The sequence below is a fragment of the Mobula hypostoma genome, chromosome 3 (assembly GCF_963921235.1).
Source record: "Mobula hypostoma chromosome 3, sMobHyp1.1, whole genome shotgun sequence".
Classification (NCBI taxonomy): Eukaryota; Metazoa; Chordata; class Chondrichthyes; order Myliobatiformes; family Myliobatidae; genus Mobula; species Mobula hypostoma.
This window is the reverse complement of record NC_086099.1, coordinates 180,574,641-180,589,601: the sequence shown is the minus strand read 5'-3', so window position 1 is coordinate 180,589,601 and position 14,961 is coordinate 180,574,641. Positions and strand designations below refer to the sequence as shown.

Sequence of the window (14,961 nt, the reverse complement as noted above, 5' to 3'; positions counted from 1 at the left end):
GTATCTATCCTTGCCTTTTCTAACTTGTTTTGCACATCTCTTGTGATACTTTCCGCTTCTCTGGCAGCCTTTTTCATCTTCAGTTTAGCCTCTTGGTTAGCATATGACACTTGCACCTTGGGGGCTTCTGCTTTAGCTTTTGCGAAGGCAGTCACAATTGCCGATGTCCTACTGTTCTTGGTGCTAGATGCAGACGACTTGGTGTTTGATCGCGAAGCTATCGTACCACTTGTCGAAACATCTAGTGATTTTGCCTTTACATCACTCACCATTAGGGAAGATTTACCAAAGTACTTGTCAATTATAACCCCTTTCAAAAAATAAATCCTAAAAAGTGACTTCCACAGAGGATTTTTCACATTGACCAACTTGCAATTTCACAACCCCTTTCATGTGAAGCAGTAGTAGTTTGTAAAATTCATTAGGAAATGAGTGAACTGCCTTTGGCATTTTATTATCAAAGTAATGATGGAGCAACTGGTTTCCATGTACATCTTTAGAGAAGGGCCAGAACCCATATACCCAGACCTCTTCACACATTTCCAATGCTGCACTTAATATTATGAGACCAGTAGAAAGAGACATTTCTCTTATACCTTGATCTTTCCAGAATTGAATAAGTGATTTCAGGTATGATGGATTTAAAAATATCGTCTGTTGTTTTGCTCCAAAATCTTGCAGTGCGAAGGACACTTTAAATGAAATTGAAGTATTATATGAATAAGAAAATGCAGGCAGCAGAATCAATGCTTTTTCATAGATGGATACGTAGTCCATAAATGGCTTTCGCCTTGAATCCAGACTTTGAAATCTGTAATATAAATAGTATTGTTTATAGGAATACTATCAGTCTGTCAGAGTAACTTTAATAGTCAACACAACCTAAAGGAATTGCGGAGGCAGTCTGGGGCTAAATAAACTGGGTGATCTCAATACTGGCCATGAAACAGGTGTTGATAATATCATCCACAGTTTCAGAATGCAATTCCATCTTGGCAAAAATAATTCTGGAATCTATTAATTTGTATGACTTCTTGTTACTGGACGTGTGAATCCGGGGTTCTGGAATAATGAATCCAGAATGTTAACTGGGATCCCCATATCAGCCAAATTTAAATTTAAATGTAACCGGGTGACCATCGAATCTTATTCATTATCGTTAAAAGTGTACTTAGGCATCCATCCGGGTAATGCTAGAATAGTTGTCTGTGCCTTTAAGTGGAGACAGTGATGTCATTACGCATGCACGGGATAGTGGGGAGACCATTTTTGTTTTCTGCAGAAGAAGCTGGTGGGGCTTTGGGATTAAGTTCCTCCCAGAGATACTGGGCATGGTGAGGAAAGGTGAGTATTAATTGACGATATTCATGTGAATTCGTATATGCTTGTTGGTGAATCAAGAATATCGCTAATTTGACATGTTTTACATGTGGATGCTTTAGATTTTCACGGGTGAAGGCATCGGCGCTGGATAGTATGGCTTGTGCAAAGTTCCTTACCGGCCAAGTAGGTCAGTCTTCTTGTAATTTAACTACCAGGCAATAGCTTGTAAAAGTTGTGTTAAAGTGTACCTTTCATCTAACTTTATTGTATCAGGACTGATTGTGAATAACAGCGTAATGTGAATGTTTAGTCTCTGGAAGTTCAGCACGTGTGTACTAAAAGGGAGTCGACGTCTTAGATGAGATGTCTTCGCTTACATTTTTGCTGCTATATATAAGGTACAGGGTTGGTGGGATTCTAATGTTGTTTGTATTGTGTTCCTTCAGAATTACCACTACCGTATCAGTTTTGTATTTTTATACTGCATACGCAATTCGTCGACATACAAAGGTGTGGATTGAAAATTAAACTGAGATTGTAATGGCAGGAACTAGTCGTAAATTCATTCGTTTTGTTTTGGGACCCTCTTCCGGCACTAAAGCATCTAAAACAGATAAAGGAATTAAAACCCGCAAAAGTATTTGTTGTCCTGAGTATGTCCTTTTTCCCCAGACTACACAACTTGGTACCAGGAGTGGGGTTAATTCCAAGCCAGTTTAGAGTGTTTGATTGTTGTATGCAGTATAATATACAATCCCTCATAAGGCAGTGGTGAAGACAGGACCACTGTTCCCTTCGGGTGGGATTCGAATGTTGTTTGTATTGTGTTCCTTCAGTATTGCCACTACCGTGTTAGTTTTGTATTAGTTTTGTGCGGTTTGCTTTATGTATTTTTATACTGCATACGCAATTTGTCAGTAAACAAGGGTGTATCGAAAGTTAAACTGAGATTGTAATGGCAGGAACTGGTTGTAAATTCATTCGTTTGTTTTGAGACCCTCTTCCGGCACTAAAACATCTAAAACAGATAAAGGAATTAAAACCCGAAAAAGTATTTGTTGTCCTGAGTGTGTACTTTTCCCCAGCCTACAAAATAAATATTAAATTTAGTTAATTGACACAAATGCAAAGTTAACATTGACATTCAAAAATCAGGTAAAACTGAAGATGATGGATATCTGGAACAAAAACAGAAAGCATTGTAAATATTCAACAGACAAGATAGCACACTGGATAGAGAGACTATTTCCTCACTTTTCTAGTTCTGATAAAGGATGTTTGACCTGAAATGTTAATATTGTTTCTTCCTCCACAGCTGTGGCTTGACCTGTTGAGTGTTTCATGCATTAACTGTTTTGCTTTTTAACCAGTGTCAGCAGACATGGTATTGATAAAAATATTGGTTTACTAATGCCCATTAAAGAAAGATATCTACCATCCTCACCCAGAATGATCACACATCCACAGCAATGTGACCCATTCCCATCTGCCCTGTCTCCTCTTTGAAGTGGTCTTCTGCTGTTTACGATATCAAAGAGTGACCACTTTACAGCCCCAGTGGACACAAAATTACGTTCTCAAAGCAAACACATACCTTGTTGAAATGTGTGGTACTATCATTCTGTTAGCAGCAGCAAAATTGCTTCCTTACCAAAATTGGAAACATGATTAAATCCTTTACAAATTTGCCTGCATTTTTCAATTTTCCCTATCTCAGTATCGCTTCATAATTTAATGTTTCCATGATTCCAATATTCAAGATATCACCAGACTTGGATACATTCCATAATCAGTTGTAACTACAGTATTTGTGGCCCCAGCATAGCTCTCTGCAGGATACCAAAGTCAACTTGAGTATTTCTTCATTTCCTTACCCTCTGTCTCCTGATGTTCAGCGAATTTCCTCATGAAGTGAATAACATGCCTTCAATTTCAAGAGTGCCAACTTCAGCTGATGATCTCTTATGAAGAATTTCACTGAGTGCCCTCTGGAAGACTATAGATATTGCCCTGCCCATTACTCTAGCCACATCTCATCAGACATGAAGGACTCTTTCCTTATTTAAGATATCATTTGAAGACTATCATAGTGGGCAGTCACTTTGTCTTTAATTTGCTAAATTGTATTAACTCATATAAAACACCCTGATTTTCCTCTTGCACATTTTGCAATCTAAAGGAATGATTCCTAATTTAAGAGATAATAATAATTAGAGAAGCTGCAATTTCAGAATCAGAATCAGGTATCATGTCACTGGCATATTTTGTGAAATTAGTTATTGCGTGGCAGCGGTACATTGCAACACACAACAATAAAAATATAGATTACAGTAAGTATATATAGAAAAGAAAATTAAATAAGTGGTGCAAAAGAGAGGAAAGAATACTAAGGTAGTGTTCCTGGGTTTATTTTCCATTCAGAAATCTGATAGCAGAGGAGAAGATACTGTTCCTGAAACTCTGCGTGTGTGCCTTCACATCAAGGAGGCTTATGTACATCCACCTTGATGGCAGCAATGAGAAGAGGGTATGTTCTGAGTGATGGGGTGGGGGGGGGCTGGCGGTGGTCTTTGTTTTCTTAACAACTTCCTTTAAAAGATAGAACAGCACAGAATAAGAACAGGTCTTTTGGACCATTGTATCATGAGCTGACCTTGGTCTAAATCACTTCATTTTTGCCTATTCATGTGCTGTTCTCAATGCCTCTTAGGCATTGTTTTAGTAAAAGGAATGGAATATCTCTGACACCAGCATTTGTCACTGCACGAATGGTATTTACTTCTTAATGCTTATTTTGCTCTACTAGTGCTGGCTAGACCCCAAAGTTCAAAGTAAATTGATTATCAAAGTACATATATAACATGTTACCATATTCAACTCTGAGATTCAGGTACTTGCGGGCATTATCAAATCCATACTGGAATAATAACCATAATAGAATCAATGATAGATGGCAGCAACTTGGGCATTCAATCGGTGTATAAAAAGTAACAAACTGTGCAAATACAAAAATAAATTAATCACAATCATAAATAAATAAACAAAAATATCGAGAAGAGATGAAAAGTCCTTGAAAGTGAGTCCATAGGTTGTGTGAATATTTCAGTGATGGGGCAAGTGAAGTTGAGTGAAGTTATCTCCTTTGGTTCAAGAGCCTGATGGTTGAGAGATATTAACTATTCCTGAACCTGGTTGTGTCAGTCCTGAGGCTTCTGTACCTTCTTCCTGATGGCAGCAGTGAGACAAGAGCATAACCTGGGTGATGGGGGTCCCTGATGATGGATGTTGCTTCCTGTGACAACATTTCATGTAGATGTGCTCAATGGTGAGGAGGGCTTCACCCGTCATGGACTGGGCCATATCCCTGACATTTTGTAGGATTTTTCATTCAGGGGCATTGCTGTTTCATACCAGACTGTAATGCAGCCAGTCAATATATTACCCACCACACATCTATAGAAGTTTGCCAAAGTTTTAGATGTCATACCAAATCTTTGCAAACTCCTAAGTAAGTAGAGGTGCTGGGCCCAGGACAGATCGTCTGAAATGTTAACACTGAGAAATTTAAATTTGCTGATGACCCTTTCCATCTCTGATCCTCTGATGAGGACTGGCTCACGGAGCTTCTGGTTTCCTCCTCCTGAAGTCAATAATCAGCTCCTGGTTTTGCTGACATTGAATGAGAGGTTGTTGTTGTGGCACCACTCAGCCAGATTTTCAATCTCCCTCCTATATGCTCATTCATCAGCACCTTTGATTCTGCCTGGACAACAGTGGTGTCATTATCAAACTTGAACATGTCATTGGCCACACAGTCATAAGTGTAAATTGAGTCGAGCAGCGGACTAAACAAATAGCCTTGTGGTGCACCTTTGCCGATGGAGATTATGGAGGAGATGTTCTTGTCAATTCAAACTGACTGGGGTCTGCCAGTGAGGAAACTGAGGATCCAACCAAACAAGGAGGTATTGAGGCCAAGATCTTGAAGCTTATGGATTGGTTTTGGGGGATGATGGTGTTGAATGCCGAGCTGTGGTTGATAAAGAACATCCTGACATATGCACTTTCGTTGTCCAGGTGTTCTCGGGTTGAATGAAGAGCAAATGAGATGGCATCTGTTGTGTAGCTGTTGTGCCAACAGGCAAATTGGAGTGGATCCAAGATGCTTCTCAGGCGAGCATTGATATGCTTCATCACCAACCTCAAAACTCATCATCACTGTGGATGTAAATGCCAGTGGACAATAGTCATTGAGGCAGGGCACCAAGCTTTTCCCAGCCACCAGTATAAGTGAAGTTTGCTTGAAGCAGGTGGGTACTCAAGACTGCCGAAGCGAGAGGTTAAGGATCTTAGTGAACACTCCAGCCAGTTGATCAGCGCAGGTTCCTTGGCCAGGTATACCATCTGGACCGGATACTCTTTGTAGGTTCATCCTGTTGAAGAATACTCACATGTCAGCCTCAGAGACTGAAACAACAGAATTATTGGGGCTGAGTGAATTTCTGATGGTTCCTCTATGTTTTTACGGTCATAGCGAGCACAGGCATTGAGCTCTTTTGGAAGTGAAGCCCTGCTGTCACTTATGTTGCTTGATTTTACTTTATAAGAGGTGAGAGCATTCAAGCCCTACCACAACTGTCTTGTTTCTGTCATTGATTAAAGTTTGGTCCAGGAATGCTACTTTGCCCATGCAATGGCTTTCTGAAGATTGTACCTGGATCTCTTGTAACTTCATTGGTCACAAAACTTGAATGCATCTGTTCTGGTGCTCAGCAGATTGTGAATCTCATAGTTCATCCGGGGCTTCTAGTTGGGGATGACTCTGAAAGTTTTTGTGGGGACACACTCATCTACAACTGTTTTAATAATGTCCCTGACAACTACGGTGTATTCATTCAGATCCACAGATGAGTCCTTGATCAGAGCCCAGTCCACTGACTCAAAGCAATCCCATAGCTGTTCCTCTGTCCCAATGACCACCTCTTGCCCTCATCTCTGGAGCTCTCTGCTTGTACACAGGTAGGAGGACAGCCAAGTGATCAGGTTTACCAAAATACACTTCAGCATGGAATAGTAGGCATTCTTTATCTTAGTATATCTGTAGGCTAGTGTGATGGACTTCTAGTACCACAGGTTATATGCTGATTTGGCCAGGGATTTCCTCAAACGAGCTTTGTTGAAATTCTTAACAACGATTTGAAATCCATCAGAATGGGCTGATCCAGATTTAACATCAGTTTTATTTGAGAGTTAGGCATGCCATTCTCTTTCCCTACTGTAAATGTTGGCATAAAGTAACTATTCATTACTTTTTCAGGTGACCCACATTGGTTCAAGTAACTCTCTTTTGACTAATGTACTCTTAATGACATTTATTGACATTTTCTATTAGCTTTCCTTTCATAAGTATTATTACTTGTTTAATCTAGTTATGTTGTTATTTGCATTTTCAAAGATTCATAGGATCACACAACACAAAAACAGACCCCTTGCTCAATTCATCCATGCAAACCGAGATAGCTATCTAAGCTCGTCCAATTTGCCTGTATTTGGCTCATGTTCCCTTTCAGTCCACAAAACGGTCAAAACATTTGTTTTTAATGTTCTAATTGTACCTACTTCTATCACCTTAGCTGGTAGTTTATTTCATGTACCCACCAATAAAGTGTTCAGATGGTTCTATTTATTATCAGTGAATGTATGCAGTATACAACCTGAAATTTTTGCTTTGTGCAGACAGCCATGAAAAACAGAACCCAAAAAGAATGCATGACAGAAAAATGTTAGAACCCCAAAGCCCCCCGTCTCCTCCCTGCACAAGCAACAGCAAAGCATCAACTTCCCCCCAGCCCCCACTCAGTTCAGTAGAGTTAGTGCCCCCCACCCACCAAGAGACCATGATCTGCAGTCAACAACAAACTATTGTTTACCACACAGTTTGACACACTCTCTCTCACTAACAAGGGAAAGAGAGATATTTCCCATTTCACAGCAAAAGGGGAGACCAACAAACAGTCGCTGTTATGATGTTACAGCCTGCCTCGTCATTTTTTATTCCGAGATTATCTGACTCAAGAATTAGCAGCAAACTGTCTCCACCACCGAGAGAAAGTGAAAGTGATTGCGTGAGAAGAGACCTCCATCCACACCATCCGCTGCCACAAAATCCTGATGTTCCTTCTCCCATGATGCTTCAGTGTGAGAGGCATGCCCCTCAGGTCCTTCGTAAATCTTTCCCTTCTTCCCTTAAACATACATCGTCTAGTTTTCAATTCCCCTTTCCTGGGAAAAGACTGTGACTCTCTACCCTATCTATGCCACTTATAATTCTATAATCTTTGAAAAGACACTCCTCAGCTTTGTGTACTCTAGGGAAAACAGTCCTAGTCTTCCCAACTCTTCAAAGTCAAGCCCTCCAGTCCAGCAATATCCTTGTGAATTTTCTCCTTCACCTCCTCTTCCTTTAATCACACCTGTCTTATAGTGTGGAAACCATAATTACACATATTACCACAAGCATAATCTAACCAAAGATCTGTACAGCTCTATTTCTGCCAGAAGCTCATTTCAAATTTTGTACTTTTAAGAAACTGCTTTAGTCACTCACCTCACTGGATAATCTTGTTTGTTTTTGCCATTGAGCTTTTACCTACTAAGGGCATTAACCAATTCCACAAATATCATAATCTTGAAAGTTGGACACTCCTTTCAGTCACTCTCAGGAAAAAAATGATTTTAGTAATTGTTCTGGGTTACACCCCATTGACTAAATCTCATTACAAAGCCACCTGCATTTGGGTTCACCCTCTATACTAATGACATCTTCCCATCCATCAATCCCCAAACTCCCAGCTTGACACAAGTCTGAAACTCTTGCATCTTCTCACCACTATCCCAGAACAACCCCAGCAACATCCATCTGTCAATATGTTCCATACCTCTCTGAGTTCTGACCCCAGTGCCCAACATAGTAGTTTCATGTAAAAGTTCCTCACAGCATTTCATGATATGGTAACTTGCCTCGTATGGCAAATGTCAATTTGTAGGGATGGTCAATTATCCCTTTGCTTCCACAGATGCTGCTTAACCCATAGAGTTCCTCCAGTAGTTTGTCTAGAAGTTCTGGACATACAGTAGTTTCAAAGCAAAGTTTTATACAACTGTAATAGGATTTCCCACCTTTTATATTCAATGCCCCAACTGATGAAAACAAGTATTCCCTATCTTTTTTTTTAATCACCCCCCCCCCCACCTACTTGCAGGGTGGTATGGTCTAAGCCAAGATCACTGTCTATCCCAATGCTCCTACAGGAGCATTTACTGAACATTTTCCTCTTGTGTTTGACCTCTGAATCTTCAACTTGCCTGAATTGAACTCCATCTGCCATTTTTCTGTCTATTTTTCCAACTGATCTATACTCCACAATATCTTTGACTACCTTCTTCACTATCCACAATTTTCCCAAATTGCTGATCTCTTGGGATATTCACACTACAGTCTGTAGATTTGAAAGAGAATAGTGTGAAAACAAAATAAAACATTGAGTGAGTGGCAGCTCTGAAGGCAAAAATGCCTTGTTAATGAGAGAAGTCAGAGGAGAATGGCTAGACTGGTTCAAGCTGTAAATAACCATGCGTTCTAACAGTACATAGAACATAGAACATAGAAATCTACAGCACATTACAGGCCCTTCTGCCCACAATGTTGTGCCGACCATGTAACCTACTCTGGAGACTGCTTAGATTTTCCCTAGCGCATAGCCCTCTATTTTCCTAAGCTCCATGTACCTGCCTGAATGACTTCTGCCCAGTTGCACTCACCATTATCATTGCAAAGTGCTTTGCGAGACTGGTTCTATCGCTTCTGAAATCCTGTCTGCCCACTACCCTGGATCCCCATCAATTTGCCTATCACACCAACAGGTCAATAGAGGACGCCATCTCCATGGCACTTTACTCTGCCCTGACCCACCTGGATAGCCCCGACTCTTACGTCAGAATGCTGTTCATTGACTTTAGTTCGGCATTCAATACTGTAATCCCCTCCAAGCTAATCGCCAAACTTCGTCAGCTTGGTATCAGCTCTTCCCTCTGCAATTGGACCTTGTACTTTCTGACTAACAGACCCCAATCAGTTAAGTTAGACAACCTCTCCTCCTCCACTCTCACCCTGAACACCGGCGTGCCTCAAGGCTGTGTGCTGAGCCCTCTTCTGTACTCCCTTTTCACCTGTGACTGCATTCTTTTACATAGTTCTAACTCCATAATCAAGTTTGCAGAAGACGCCACGGTGGTTGGCCTGATCAGAGGGGATGACGAGACGGCCTACAGGGACAAGGTCCAGCAACTGGCCACGTGGTGTGTCGACAACAACCTGGCCCTTAACACCCAGAAGACCAAGGAGATCATTGTGGACTTCAGGCACACTAGGAGCCACACTCACGTCCCCATCTACATCAATGGAGCTGTAGTGGAGTGTATCAAGCTTCAAATTTCTTGGTGTCCACATTTCCGAGGATCTCACTTGGTCCCTGAACTCCTCCATCCTGATCAAAAAGGTGCAACAGCTGTACCATTGAGAGCATACTCACCAGTTGCATCTCAGTGTGGTATGGCAATTGTCCCATATCGGACCGCAAATCACTCCAGATTATTGGTACCCAATTGCCCATCATTGAGAACATCTACCATAAATGCTGCCTGGGCAGGGCGAAAAGCATTATCAAGGATGCATCTCACCCTAACCATGGACTTTTTACTCTCCTCCCATCTGGTAGGCGCTACAGGAGCCGCTGCTCCCACACCAGCAGGCACAGGAAGAGCTTCTTCCCTGAGGTTGTGACCCTGCTGAACCTTACATCACAGCGCTAAGCAGTATTACACGCATATTGTACTGTCTCAGTACTTTTATATTTGTGTGCTGTAGCACTTACTTTTTATTCACAGTTATTTTGTTAATAACACTATTCTTTGCATTTCTGGTCAGATGCTAACTGCATTTCATTGGCTTTGTATCTGTACTCAGCACAATGACAATAAAGTTGAATCTAATCTAATCTACTCCAAGAGGCTCTTAAAAAACCCTGTTGTATCCACTTCCACCACCACTGCTGACAGTGCATTCCATGCATCCACCACTCTGTGTGAGAAACTTACCTCTGACATCCCCTCGCTACTTATTTCCAAGCACCTTAAAACTATACCCCTTGTGTGAGCCATTTCAACCCTGGGAGAAAGCCTCTGGCTATCTACACGATCAATATCCCTCATTATTTTATACACCTCTATAAGGTAACCACTCATCCTCCGATGCTCCAAGGAGAAGAGGCCAAGTACACTCTACCTATTCTCATAAGATGCACACTCCAATCCAGGTAACATCCTTGTAAATCTCCTCTGCACCCTTTCTATGGTTTCCATATCCTTCCTGCAGTGAGGTGACCAGAATGGAACACAGTACTCCAAGTGGGGTCTGATCAAGGTCTTATATAGCTGTAACATTACCTCACTGCTCTTGAACTCAATCCCACAGTTGATGAATGCCAACACACCATACACCTTCTTAACAACATTGTCAACCTGCGCAGCAGCTTTGAGTGTCCTATGGACATGAACCCCAAGATCTCTTAGATCCTCCACACTGCCAAGGGTCTTACCATTAACATTATATTCTATCCTCAAATTAGACCTACGAAAATGATCCACTTCACACTTATCTGGGTTGAAGTCCATCTGCCACTTCTCAGCCCAGTTCTGCATTCTATCGATGTCCCACTGTAACCTCTGACAAACTTCCAGACTACCCACAACACCTCCAACCTTTGTGTCATCAGCAAACTTACTAACCCATCCTTTCTACTTCCTCATACATGTAATTTATAAAAATCACAAAGAGGAGGGGTCCCAGAACAGATCCCTGTTGAACACCACTGGTCACTGACCTCCATGCTGTATGACTCTATCTCAAACAGACGTCTCAGCACCGATCTATACTGAGCAGCTCTGGTCACAGAACTCCAACCAGAATAACATCCCTCCACCACTATAACTAATCTATCCACTCTACATAGATCTCACGTGTCTTAAACTTCTGTCTTGGCCTACAATGAGGGACCTTTTCAAATGTTTTATTAGTGTCAATGTAGGCAATGTACACTGCCCTACCCTCATCAATCATCTTTGTCATCTGTTCCAAGCATTCAATCCTGTAAGGCATTGGTAGGTTTATTCTTAATAAAGACAAACTTGGCATGGGTGTGCGTTAGAGAACTTTATAACTGAACTAATGCTCAATAGTGAGCACGTGTGACACCCCCCCCCCCCCCAGCATTGTAGCTTCCGATTCCAGGTGAATCCCATTGCCTACTGGAAACTGAAGTTCTTTATTATGTACACACATAATAACACATCTTACTTCTTTAAAGAAAAATGAACACAAGATCATGACTTCATAAACCTGCAAGGAATAATAATTCTTTTCTACAACTATATCTACATTCTGTAGCTGGGGTCTTTCCTTATCAAATTTTGAACTTCAATTGTATTGAAGTCCATTACCACTCAGCAACTTTCAATCAGTCCCTGAGATGGTTTAATGGTCCTTTTTGGTCTGCTATTTGTTTCTACCGGTATGTTGCTTTCATTTGCTGTGTTAATATCTGTGTCTTTCTGAGAACTCTGATCAACATGTTCATTTTTTACGTCTGCTGGCTCCTTTGGTTTACTGACAGGTGAGGTGTCACAGTAATAGGTTGGAGTTTGTGGCTCTAGATCCTTCTCAGAGGTGTTCATCGCTCTGTCTGGATTAGTAGAGGAACTTCCTCTTGCAGATGTCCTTGCATGAACCACGTATCAGAACCATGATCACAGATTTGCATTTGATCTCCAGGCTTCAGGACTGGTAGGCTTTCGAGTCTTGTTGTGATACTGTTTCTGTTTTTCTTTCCCTTTCACTTTTGCCCATTTGACCTTCTGTGCTCCTTTAGGTGTCAACAGGTTTTCGACCTCTGAAGCCTAGTGCATATGTATCGACCAATCAGCATTTGGGCTGGTGAAAGGCCATTCTTCAGTAGTGCACTTCTGTAGATCATTAGACTTTTGTGGAAATCCTCTCTTCCATCTTGCGCTTTCTTCAAGAGGCCCTTCACTACCTTGACCAAACTCTCTGCTCGGCCATTAGATTTTGGATGACGTGCGCTTGAAGTTCTATGTTGAAAGCCCCCAAAACATTGACAAAGGACTCAGATTCACAGCTTGAAAATTGTAGACCATTATCTGATACCATTCCACATAGTACTCCACGCCTCACAAACACAGCTTTCAGGAAGGTGATGACCACTTTGCTGGATGTTGATTGCAATGTAGCAACTCTGGGTAATTGAAAACATAATCTGTTACAAAAAAACATGACTTTTCCCATTACAATCTAACAAATGTACTCCAAACTCACATTTTCCTTTCTTTATTTTCAAATTGACATTCCATGTCGCGTCAAGCACTTGTCTCAGTCATACATCATGTTCATCCTTGACGGACCTACAGACGATGATGTCATCCATCATGGTCTCAACACCAGATAAGCCCTCAAAGATCACAGAGATCATTTTGTAGTAGACTTCTGGTGCAGACAGGATTCCACACAGTAGGCAAAGAAAGTGAGATCTTCCCTATGGTGTGCTAAAAGTCCACAGTCTCAAACTTGCCTCATCAGGCTTTATCTGGCAAAACCCAGATGATGCGTTGAGCTTGCTAAACCACTTGGTGCCTGGAGACCGAGACATTGATTTCTGCCTCTGTTGGTAATTTAAAATGCTTTCTCTTGGTGGCTTTATTTAGATCTCTTGATCTAGACATATCCATAATGGACCATTTTTCTTTTGCACAAAGACCACTCAGCTCACCTAATCTGCTGGTTCTTCAAATTTCTGTATGACATTTATATGTTCCATGCATGCTAGTTCTTGTTTAACTTTGTCTCTAAGTGGAAACAGAACTTTCCTGTATGCATGGACAACAGGAACTACTGTCTCATTTATATGAACTTTGTGTACACCAGGTAAGCATTCAGGCCCCTCAAAGACATCTGCATACTGTTCTGTGAATATTGTGCGGTCATCGTTGGTCTGTGACGCCACTGTTGAAACACTTTTCAGCAGGTTGAGCTTTTCACATGCTCATGGGCTCAACTCTCTTTCTACAATGAGTAGCCATGACTTTAGCTGCTGCACCTTGTGCTTGAAGGTCACTATACACCCCGCTTTTACTGGAATGTTCTCTCCAGTGTAGCCTGTCACATATAAGTTAATTGGGTAAATCTTGTGAAAGTCTTGTAATGATCCATAGATAACAGATTCACCTGGGTCTGGTATCAAGCTTGAAAGGAATTACTGTCTCATTCACTGGAATGGCCCATTCTGTTTTACCAGCACCAGCTGTCCCTAGAGAATTGACAAACAATCCCTCCATTTCCTCATCAACCATGTGCACCTTTCTCTTGGTAGCCCCAGCTTTGAAGCAATTTGCAAAACGTTTCTTCTTCCTACAATTATTGCAGGACTTTCCAGAAGCAGGACACACCTTTGGAATGTGACTACCTCCACAGTTGTTGCATTTGCAGTTTGAGCCCTGCTCTTTGCTTTGTGGTTGCTTTGGGAAATGCCTTGTGCGCTGCCTCTCTGTTTTCGCAAAATGTACTGCTGTGTCTGTCCTGTGCAGCTCCTTAACTTGTGCTCGTGTGGTCTCCGCTGCCCTACACATATTCACAGACTTTTCCAGTGTCAAAACTTTTTCATGCAGCAGTCTTTCTCTGAGACCTTTTTCTGGAACTCCACAAACCATTCTGTCTCTAACTAGTGAGTTTCTCAAATTTCCAAATTCTCAGGACTTGCTCAGTGTGTGAAGCTCAGCTAAGTATTGGCCAAAGCTAACACATTGTTTCTGGTCACAGAGGGATAAAGACCTGATATCTCTCAAACATGATGCTTTTAACTGGGACAAAATGCTCCACAGATTTTGTCATCAGGGTGTCCAACATAAAAGATGTCTCATCAGTTTGAAAGCTGTTATAGATGTCCAAAGCAACTTCACCAGACACATGCAGAAAAATAGACGCTCTCAATATTCCATTGGTCCCTCCTGCTCCGCTAGCAGCTCAATATGTATAGAATGGCTCTTTGAAGTGTTTCCAGTTATCAGTTGTATTGCTGGGAAACTGTGTAAGTGCGGGAGGACTTAGCTTACCCATGAGGGGAACTCTTGGCCTCTCATCTGAATCTCTCTTGGTGAATCTGGTGGCTGCTAAACTTTGGGAACAACATGCTCTCTCACCTTGCCAGGCAGCTTCTCTCCAATGTAACTAGCATCCACCCTTACTTGCTTCTAGCACCTTTTATACTCATGGAGTTTCTTTCACAGTCACGCACGGCATTTATTTACTCTCCATCTTTAGACCTCATGCCATCTTCAGACAGCATGTTATGTTTGTTTTTATTAAAGACAAACTTGGTGTGGGTTCACATTAGAACACTTTATTACTGAACTGCTGATCAACAGTGAGCGTGTGCTACCTCTCACCATCGTAGCTCCCGGTTCTGGGGGAACCGCCCGCATTGCTCATTGGGAACTGAAGTTCTTTATTAT

At 41.5% G+C, this 14,961-nt stretch overlaps 1 protein-coding gene across 1 annotated transcript in view; it reads right to left on the bottom strand.

Moving 5' to 3' along the window:
• Nucleotides 1–327: 327 nt before the first annotated feature.
• Nucleotides 328–14,961, bottom strand: part of LOC134343766 (alpha-2,8-sialyltransferase 8F-like) — a 55,572-nt gene continuing 40,938 nt past the window's right edge. Inside the window, exon 7 of the mRNA XM_063042505.1 lies at nucleotides 328–811. Within this exon, the coding sequence (XP_062898575.1) occupies nucleotides 328–811 (484 nt within the window). The remainder of the gene's footprint in view (nucleotides 812–14,961) is intronic.